Genomic DNA, 10,527 nt, shown 5'->3' on the forward strand with positions numbered 1-10,527 from the left:
CTTTTGACAAGAATAAAACATTTGCTACCAAAAACTCTAAAATATGAAATATTTGGCTTTTTACCGGTTAGGAGTTCATAGGATGTCTTCTTGAGGATTCGGTGAAGATATAACCGGTTGATGGCGTAGCAGGCGGTGTTGACCGCCTCGGCCCAAAACCGATCCGATGTCTTGTACTCATCAAGCATGGTTCTTGCCATGTCCAATAGAGTTCGATTCTTCCTCTCCACTACACCATTTTGTTGTGGGGTGTAGGGAGAAGAGAACTCATGCTTGATGCCCTCTTCCTCAAGAAAGCCTTCAATTTGCGAGTTCTTGAACTCCGTCCCGTTGTCGCTTCTAATTTTCTTGATCCTTAAGCCGAACTCATTTTGAGCCCGTCTCAAGAATCCCTTTAAGGTCTCTTGGGTATGAGATTTTTCCTGCAAAAAGAACACCCAAGTGAAGCGAGAATAATCATCCACAATAACTAGACAGTACTTACTCCCGCCGATGCTTATGTAAGCGATCGGGCCGAATAGGTCCATGTGTAGGAGCTCCAGTGGCCTGTCACTAGTCATGATGTTCTTGTGTGGATGATGAGTCCCAACTTGCTTCCTGGCTTGGCATGCGCTACAAATCCTGTCTTTCTCAAAATGAACATTTGTTAGTCCTAAAATGTGCTCTCCCTTTAGAAGCTTATGAAGATTCTTCATTCCAACATGGGCTAGTCGGCGGTGCCAAAGCCAACCCAAGTTAGTCTTAGCAACCAAACAAGTGTCGAGTTCAGCACTATCAAAATCTACCAAGTATAGCTGACCCTCTAACACTCCCTTGAATGCTATTGAATCATCACTTCTTCTAAAGACAGTAACACCTACATCAGTAAATAGACAGTTGTAGCCCATTTGACATAATTGGGATACGGAAAGCAAATTGTAATCTAAGGAATCTACAAGAAAAACATTGGAAATAGTATGGTCAGGTGATATAGCAATTTTACCCAATCCTTTGACCAAACCTTGATTTCCATCCCCGAATGTGATAGCTCGTTGGGGATCTTGGTTTTTCTCATAGGAGGAGAACATCTTTTTCTCCCCTGTCATGTGGTTTGTGCACCCGCTATCGAGTATCCAACTTGAGCCCCCGGATGCATAAACCTACAAAACAATTTTAGTTCTTGACTTTCGGTACCCAAACGGTTTTGGGTCCTTTGGCATTAGAAACAAGAACTTTGGGTACCCAAACACAAGTCTTAGAGCCCTTGTGTTTGCCCCCAACAAACTTGGCAACTACCTTGCCGGATTTGTTAGTAAGCACATATGATGCATCAAAAGTTTTGAATGAAATAGCATGATCATTTGATGCACTAGGAGTTTTCTTTCTAGGCAATTTAGCATGGGTTGGTTGCCTAGAGCTAGATGTCTCACCCTTATACATAAAAGCATAGTTAGGGCCAGAGTGAGACTTCCTAGAATGAGTTCTCCTAATTTTGCTCTCGGGATAACCGTCAGGGTACAAAATGTAACCCTCGTTATCCTGAGGCATGGGAGCCTTGCCCTTAACAAAGTTAGACAAATTTTTAGGAGGGGCATTAAGTTTGACATTGTCTCCCCTTTGGAAGCCAATGCCATCCTTGATGCCAGGGTGTCTCCCATTATAGAGCATACTTCTAGCAAATTTAAACTTTTCATTTTCTAAGTTATGCTCGGCAATTTTAGCATCCAATATTGCTATATGATCATTTTGTTGTTTAATTAAAGCCATGTGATCATGAATAGCATTGATATCAACATCTCTACATCTAGTACAAATAGAAGTGTGCTCAACGATAGATGTAGAGGGTTTGCAAGATTTTAATTCTACAACCTTAGCATGCAACATATCATTCTTAGTTCTAAGGTCGGAAATTGTAACATTGCAAACATCTAATTCTTTAGCCTTAGCAATTAATTTCTCATTCTCATTTCTAAGGCTAGCAATAGAGACATTCAACTCATCAATCCTAGCAAGTAAATCAACATTATCATTTCTAGGATTGGAAGTTGAATCAATACAAACATGAGAATCAACCTTAGCAAATAATTTAGCATTTTCATGTCTAAGATTGTTAATGGTCTCATGGCAAGTGCTTAGCTCACTAGACAATTTTTCAATTTCTAGAGCATAAGCATTTTTAATCTTAACATGTTTCTTGTTCTCCTTGATTAGGAAGTCCTCTTGGGAGTCCAAGAGATCATCCTTTTCATGGATGGCACTAATTAGCTCATTTAATTTTTCTTTTTGTTCCATGTTAAGGTTGGCAAAAAGGATACACAAATTGTCTTCCTCACCACTAGCATTATCATCACTAGAAGATTCATATTTAGTGGAGGATTTAGATTTAACCTTCTTCCTTTTGCCGTCCTTTGCCATGAGGCACTTGTGGCCGACGTTGGGGAAGAGGAGTCCCTTGGTGACGGCGATGTTGGCGGCGTCCTCGTCGTCGGAGGAGGAGTCGGTGGAGCTCTCGTCGGAGTTTCACTCGCGGCACACGTGGGCATCGCCGCCCTTCTTCTTGTGGTACCTCTTCTTTTCTCTCCTCTTGCCCTTCTTGTCGTTATCCCTGTCACTGTCACTTGATAATGGACATTTAGCAATAAAGTGACCAGGCTTACCACACTTGTAGCAAACCTTCTTGGAACGGGATTTGTAATCCTTCCCCTTCCATTGCTTGAGGATTTGGCGAAAGCTTTTGATGATTAAAGTCATCTCCTCATTGTCGAGCTTGGAGGCGTCAATTGGTTGTCTACTCGGTGTAGACTCCTCCTTCTTTTCCTCCGTCGCCTTAAATGCCACTGGTTGTGCTTCGGACGTGGAGGGCTCCTCAAGCTCGTTGATCTTCTTTGAGCCTTTAATCATACATTCAAAGCTCACAAAATTCCCGATTACTTCCTCGGGAGTCATTAGTGTGTATCTAGGATTACCACGAATTAATTGAACTTGAGTGGGGTTAAGGAAAATAAGTGATCTCAAAATAACCTTAACCACCTCGTGGTCATCCCATTTCTTGCTCCCAAGGTTGCGCACTTGGTTCACCAAGGTTTTGAGCCGGTTGTACATATCTTGTGGCTCCTCCCCTTGGCGAAGATGGAAGCGACCGAGCTCCCCCTCGATCGTTTCCCGCTTGGTGATCTTGGTGAGTTCATCACCCTCGTGCGCGGTCTTGAGTAGATCCCAAATCTCCTTTGCATTCTTCAACCCTTGCACCTTGTTGTATTCCTCCTTGCTTAGAGAGGCGAGGAGTATGGTTGTAGCTTGAGAGTTGAAGTGTTCGATTTGGGCCACTTCGTCCGTATCGTAGTCTTCATCCCCTACGGATGGTACCTGTGCTCCAAACTCAACAACATTCCATATACTTTTGTGGAGTGAGGTTAGATGAAATTTCATTAAATCACTCCACCTAGCATAATCTTCGCCATCAAAGGTTGGCGGTTTGCCTAATGGAACGGAAAGTAATGGAGTAGGTCTAGATGTACGAGGATAGTGTAAGGGGATCTTACTAAACTTTTTGCGCTCTTGGCGCTTAGAAGTTACGGAAGGCGCATCGGAGTCGGAGGTCGATGTTGATGAAGTGTCGGTCTCGTAGTAGACCACCTTCCTCATTCTCTTGTGCTTGTCGCCTTTCCGATGCGACTTGTGGGAAGAAGATTTTTCCTTCTTCTCTTTGTGGTGAGAAGAAGAAGATCTTTTCTCCTTCCGTTTGGAGGAGTCCTTCTTCTTCTCCTTCCTCTTGGTGCGGGACTCTTCCGATGAAGTGCTCCCTTGGCTCGTAGTGGGCTTGTCGTCGGTCTCCATCTCCCTCTTGGTGTGATCTCCCGACATCACTTCGAGCGGTTAGGCTCTAATGAAGCACCGGGCTCTGATACCAATTGAAAGTCGCCTAGAGGGGGGTGAATAGGGCGAAACTGAAATTCTCAAAAATAAACACAACTACAAGCCGGGTTAGCGTTAGAAGTATAATAGAGTCCGCGAGAGAGAGGGTGCAAAACAAATCGCAAGCGAATAATGAAGTGAGACACACGGATTTGTTTTACCGAGGTTCGGTTCTCTCAAACCTACTCCCCGTTGAGGAGGCCACAAAGGCCGGGTCTCTTTCAACCCTTCCCTCTCTCAAACGGTCCCTCGGACCGAATGAGCTTTATCTTCTCAATTACTTGGAACACAAAGTTCCCACAAGGACCACCACAAGTTTGGTGTCTCTTGCCTCAATTACAAGTGAGTTTGATCGCAATGAAAGAATCAAGAAAGAAGAAAGCAATCCAAGCGCAAGAGCTCAAAAGAACACAAGCAAATCTCTCTCTCTAATCACTAGGGCGTTGTGTGGAATTTGGAGAGGATTTGATCTCTTTGGTGTGTCTAGAATTGAATGCTAGAGCTCTTGTAAGTAGTTGGGAAGTGGAAAACTTGGATGACTTGAATGTGGGGTGGTTGGGGGTATTTATAGCCCCAACCACCAAACTAGCCGTTTGGTGAGGTTGTCTGTTCGATGGCGCACCGGACAGTCCGGTGCACACCGGACATGTCCGGTGCGACAGCCACGTCACCAAAGCCGTTGGGTTCCGACCGTTGGAGTTCTGACTTCTGGGCCCGCCTGGATGTCCGGTGGCGCACCGGACATGTACTGTTGAGTGTCCGGTGCGCCAGCATTGGCGTGCCTGACCTCTGCGCGCGCAGCGCGCGCATTAAATGCGTCGCAGGTAGCCGTTGGCGCCGAAATAGCCGTTGCCCCGCTGTTACACCGGACAGTCCGGTGTACACCGGACAGTCCGGTGAATTTTAGCGGAGCAGCTGGAACGAATTCCCGAGGCTGGCGAGTTCCGGAGGCCGCTCTTCCTTGGAGCACCGGACATGTCCGGTGTACACCGGACAGTCCGGTGAATTATAGCGGAGTTGCCTCTGGAATTTCCCGAAGGTGACGAGTTTGGAGTTGGAGTCCTCTGGTGCACCGGACATGTCCGGTGGCACACCGGACAGTCCGGTGCGCCAGACCAGAGGTGCCTTCGGTTAACCCTTGCTCCTTTGTTTGAACCCAATACTTGGTCTTTTTATTGGCTGAGTGTGGACCTTTAGCACCTGTATAATCTTATGCACTAGAGCAAACTAGTTAGTCCAAATATTTGTGTTGGGCAATTCAACCACCAAAATTAATTAGGGACTAGGTGTAAGCCTAATTCCCTTTCACCTTCGCCTTATCATTGATCACCATCCCCTTACCTTTAAGATCCATCTCTTTAGGCGGTTAGATCATTGATGAAGAGAACATCTCTGATACCAATTGAGAGCACCTAGAGGGGAGGGATGGGTGAATAGGTGATCCTGTAAAAAAACAGCTTAACAAAACAAACTTGGACTAATATTGGATTAGTGAAAGCTAAGACCAACTTCGAGTGAGGAGTACGAACAGAGAAAACTTCTTCACTTAATTTCTCTTCACAAGGTGAGTATTAAACTTAGAGTAATTATGTAAGTGAAGTGAATGGAGAGAAAAGCGCAGTAGTATAAAGACAAGTGACACAATGATTTTTATCCCGTGGTTCGACCAAGTAGAATACTTGCTTATTCCACATTGTGGCGTCCCAACAGACAATGGTTGCACTCAACCCCTCTCAAGTGATCCAAAGATCAACTTGAATACCACAATTCTCCTTTTCTCAGCAATATCCCGTTGTGAGGAATCTCCACAAGTTGGAGTCTCTCACGCCTCACACAAGTGATCTCAAATGAAAACAAGAGTAAGGGAGGAATATAAACGCATACAAGAGCGAGAGTTGCAACAATAACACGCACACAAGACAAGAGAGAGCACATGAAACAACACAACGGAGTTACAACTCAAAGAAGTGCTCAAATATATATCACAATGAACTAAATGCGTGTTTGCGAAGTCTCGACGCTGTAGAATGTTCAATGGATGCTTGGTGTAGAGCTCCATGCGCCTAGGGATCCCTTTTTTAGCCCCAAGGGACCTAGGAGCCGTTGGAGCTTCATTTGGTAGGCTTTGGTTGCCTTCTGTCCGTGGGTGCACCGGACAATGAACAATGTGCGGGCTGGGCGCGGGCAGAGAATCCCTGATTGGCTGCTTTCCTGTTCTGGGGACACCGTACCGTCCGGTGTGGGACACCGGATAGTGAACAGTGCGCGGGCTGGGCACAGGTAGAGAATCCATGATTGGCTGCATTCCTGTTGTGAGGCGCACCGGGCAGTCCGGCTTGACCGTTGGCCCGGAGCCGACGTGGCCACTAACCGTTGGCTGTTGGCTCACCAGACTGTCCGGCGCCACGCGCGGACCGTCCGATGAATTATAGCTGACACATGCTAGAATTCCCGAGAGCACCGAGTTGGCCGGACCATGCACCAGACTGTCTGGTGCACACCGAACTGTCCGGTGGGTGGCACCGGACCGTCCGGTGCTCCCAGTCCAGCGCACTTTCTCTTTTTCTTCCTTTGCTCCTTTTGGACTTGACTTAACTAAGTCCCTGGCACTTAGACAAACATAATTAGCACACAAAACAATTGACTAAGTGTCCAGAGCTTACCTTATACTTGATCTATCTGGATTTGCAATATGTCCTCTTCAGAGCTCAATTTGCTTCAAATACTTTTACTCATACATCATGTTAGTTTAAACATAATGTTTTGTGTATCTAATCACCAAAACAATATAGAAATGGCCCAAGGGCACATTTCCCTTTCACTAATGTTATTTGCATTAGATAGGACTTCGGGTTAGTTGTGTAAGAGGTCAGGGACTCTTAAGTGTAATACTCAAAATTGTGTACAAGAAATACATGGTGATTTCCTTATTTTATGTGCCTTATTTGCATCATGAAAAGAGCATATATAGACGGAAGAGTGATTAAATCAAACCAAAGACACTAAGATAAAAGAAAGTGCATCGTGTTGGAGTTTTATATGTTTGTGCATTAAAATAAAAATAAGAAGAATAATAATAAGATAATAATTCTAAGGTTGGAGTAAACCCTAGCTTGAAAATGGGGATTTTAAAAATGAAAGGAGAAGAGGAGAAATGATATATATAAAAAAAATATATGATATAATTATATCTCCAAAGTTGGTATTATAAATTCCACAACATGAATTGAGAATAAAATAGGCACAAGTGTGAATTCAAATTCGAAATTCAAAGATGAATTTGGGGAATAGAGGAAAGGAAATAGAGAATAAAAAAAAAAGAAAAGAAAAGAAAAGCTATTTGGGCCTCAGCCTCCAATTCGGCCCAGCTCCACTTGCCCTCACTGCGCGCGGGCGTAAAACCTGCTGCCCGCGTGACACCGACTGGCGGGACCGCTTGGCAGGCTGACTCTCTCCATCGAACGGACTCTTCCGCGTGGAGCTAGTCTCCGTTCTTCCGAACCCGTCGCGACCGCAACAGCTTCTCCGGACTCCCTGGGCATCAGCTGGTCCTCGCAGTCGTCGCTCCGTGCGTACAAATAGTGTCGAGGAAGCCTCGGTCGCGTGCACCAATGCCTTGCCATCCGCATTCTGCCGCTCCCTCTCCTCTTTGATCCGCGCCCAGCCGCCGCCGCGGGAAGCAGGGGGGTCACCACGGATGGTCTTCGCCCTGGCCATCGGACTCGCCACGCGGGATGATCTATGGATGAATGCGGGGCTCGTGCGTGGTGCACTGGGTAACCCAGGGGCTTGGCGATGTCTGGGTCATCACGAATTGCTCACCGGAGCAATTTGTACTGCCGCATACCACACCTCGCCATGGCCGCCTGTCGGGAGAGAAGAAAGGAGGGGATTCCGCCGCCGCCGAGCCCCAGTTCAAGCTCTTCTTCACTCGCATCTCCGGACCGCCTCCCTGGGAGCTCCATGGACGATGGCTTCTGCTGCGCCACCACGGGTCGAACAGAGAGAAAACGAAGGAGAGAGAGAGCGGAGGGCTCTGCGTGGTCACAGCGGCTCCTCATCGTCGATCCGGATCCGGGGAAGCCGACCGAGACCTCGCGGCGGAACCTACGTCGTCGCAGCGCGGGGAATTTCTCGGCGGACGACGGGGGAAGCACCGCGCCTCTGGTCGTCGCGGACTGCCTCACCTACATCAATATTCTGGGTGAGAACCTCGCCACTAATTTCGCCTTGAACTCCGCATTGCGTAGGTGAAGTTAATTGCGATATGAACCACTGGTTTGCCGAAATCGTTGTTCGCCGGAACCTGTGCGCCGCCGTGGGTTTCTGGGGTGGCCTCGCCGTCGGCGTTGAGGTGGGAGAAGGCGTCTCTGCCGTTTGATCTGAGCGAACGGTGGAGATTAGATCCCGCGTACCCTTTCGTCCAAACGAACTTCGACCGTAGATGCGAGATCCAGTGGTGCAGAGTAGATCTGTGATTCATTAAATCCGTGCCGTTAATCTTTAATCCAACCGTCACGGGCACGTACCGGTTCACGGTGGGACGGATCTAATCCGGGCCAACCGTTTCTGATCGGACGGTCCTGGAAGCCTGATACCCCTTCGGCTTGCACATTTTGTAAAAGAGTCCCCGAGAAAACTACTAACCAACCCGCGGTCCAGATCCCAGGGTTCTGTGTCTCGGTATTTTTAGCGCCGAGCCCCCTGCACTTTTCTATAATGGAGACGCAGTCCAGAGGGTTAGAAAAATCAGGAAAATGTTATGGAAGTTGAATTTTAGTGTAAAAAAAATAAATACTAAAATGTGTTTAATTCATAGAAAATGCATATTTAGTCCAAATTAATTCATTCCAATTCCTATAATTTTATAAAATCATTGCTTATCATTTGGTACCATTGTTTTGACATAAAAGTCACATTAAAATTGTTATCTTAATTAATTTTGTACTAAGCACATAGAATCTTTGGAAAATCCATAACTTAAAATCTATAACTCCAAAATTAATAATTTCTGTTCCTCTGATCTTATTTCAATGTGTAGATTATTAATATGTATTTTGCATATATGTTTGGTGTAATGTTAATTTTGCCTATACAATGTTTGTCTGTATTGCTACGACTAGCAGTGAGGTCACGAGTCATCTGAAGATCATCCTGATACCTGGAATCTCAAGTCTCAGGCAAGTTGTGCCCTTGATCACTTCTTTTACCCACTCATGTTCTGATTAATCATAATGATCCGCATAGGTTAATTTTGATGGGACCCAATAGGTCACCCTAGTTTGTTCGTCCTGAATACCTTGTTTACCCCTGAATCACTTGGGTAGTTCTGCTACTGCTTTATATGGTTTTGGGTTAATATTCCATTACATCTATGTTCCAATTATGTTGTTATTCTATTTATGTTCATGACAAGATCATTAAATGTTAATTGGAACATAGAGCTTAACTTGAGAACCACGTGCCACCACAAGGGTTTAATGGGACGCCCTTGGCTGACTAATTAGGAAAGCTAGTGGAGGACTACCTTACCCGAAAGGGGCAAGGGCAGTAGGGGAGTGGTCAGTGTAGGGAGGCCCTCGGGAGGATTTTGCTGTGATGGCGGTCCTGCAAGGGATTCCTGGGAAGGCCCTCGGGAGGATTTTGCTGTGATGGCGGTCCTGCAAGGGATTCCTGGGGAGGCCCTCGGGAGGATTTTGCTGTGATGGCGGTCCTGCAAGGGATTCCTGCATTGGAGCTTCCTATAAACTGTAGCGGGTTTTCTGAAGCTAGTGGAACTTTGTAAAGGCCTCGTAGTGTTACCCTGCCTCGCCTCCTCGGTAGAGGTGTATGAGAAGTCGCGATCTCTTGGCAGATGGGTAACATGACTTGTGGGTAAAGGGTACCACCTCTGCAGAGTGTAAAACTGGTATACTAGCCGAGCTCACGGTCATGAGCAGCTCAGGACTCTCTGATGATTAAATTATGGAACCTAAACTCAATTTGTCATATGCATTGCATCGCAGGTGAGGTTGTTACTTTTGTTCTACTACTTAATTGGGTTGGTATTTACTTATACTTAGTAATTGCTAATAAAATTTTGATCAACTTTAAAAGCAATGCTCAGCTTCAACCATCTCCGTTGGTAAGCCTTACACTTCACATGAGCTCCCATCTTTGGCGAGTTCATTCACATTATTCCCCACAACTTGTTGAGCGATGAACATATGTGAGCTCACTCTTGCTGTCTCACACCACACAGGTCAAGAGCAGGTACCGCAGGATGAGGCGCTTGGAGGATGCTGCGATGTGTTCGTGAGAGGTCTAGGCCGTCGTCTCCCAGTCAACTTTGGGTTGCTGGACCGTTGTCTCCTTATAATGTAACTATTATTTGTATAGAACTCCTGTTATATATAAAGATGTGACATTCGATCCTGTGCCACTTTACATCATATGTGTGAGACTTGGTCCCAGCATACCTGGTGTTTATGTTAGCGCCCGGGTTTTGGACCCCTAAAATCCGGGTGTTACATTAAGCAAGACTGCTATGGCTGAAGGAGTATCGATCCATGTGGACCGCACGATCACCTTTGGACGGCTCGGATCAGTTCTTGTTAAAATCGGATTGGTATGCTACACCAACTATTGGATCAG

The 10,527-nt window shown here is 46.0% G+C and overlaps 1 protein-coding gene across 3 annotated transcripts; it reads left to right on the forward strand.

Moving 5' to 3' along the window:
• The first annotated feature begins 7,370 nt into the window (after positions 1 to 7,370).
• Positions 7,371 to 10,308, forward strand: LOC109943749 (uncharacterized). 3 transcript variants are annotated; one of them, XM_020547244.2, is made up of 2 exons: positions 7,371 to 8,098; positions 10,136 to 10,308. In XM_020547244.2, the coding sequence occupies exons 1-2, from the start codon at positions 7,690 to 7,692 to the stop codon at positions 10,255 to 10,257; spliced, it is 531 nt and encodes a 176-aa protein (XP_020402833.1). In that variant the 5' UTR covers positions 7,371 to 7,689; the 3' UTR covers positions 10,258 to 10,308. The 3 variants fall into 3 exon arrangements, with proteins under 3 accessions (XP_020402833.1, XP_020402835.1, XP_020402834.1); XM_020547246.2 differs by lacking the exon at positions 10,136 to 10,308 and adding an exon at positions 9,021 to 9,074 and having other exon boundaries at positions 7,373 to 8,098; XM_020547245.2 differs by lacking the exon at positions 10,136 to 10,308 and adding an exon at positions 9,018 to 9,051 and having other exon boundaries at positions 7,374 to 8,098.
• The last annotated feature ends 219 nt before the right edge of the window (positions 10,309 to 10,527 follow it).

Source organism: Zea mays, chromosome 1, assembly GCF_902167145.1.
Source record: "Zea mays cultivar B73 chromosome 1, Zm-B73-REFERENCE-NAM-5.0, whole genome shotgun sequence".
NCBI lineage: Eukaryota > Viridiplantae > Streptophyta > Magnoliopsida > Poales > Poaceae > Zea > Zea mays.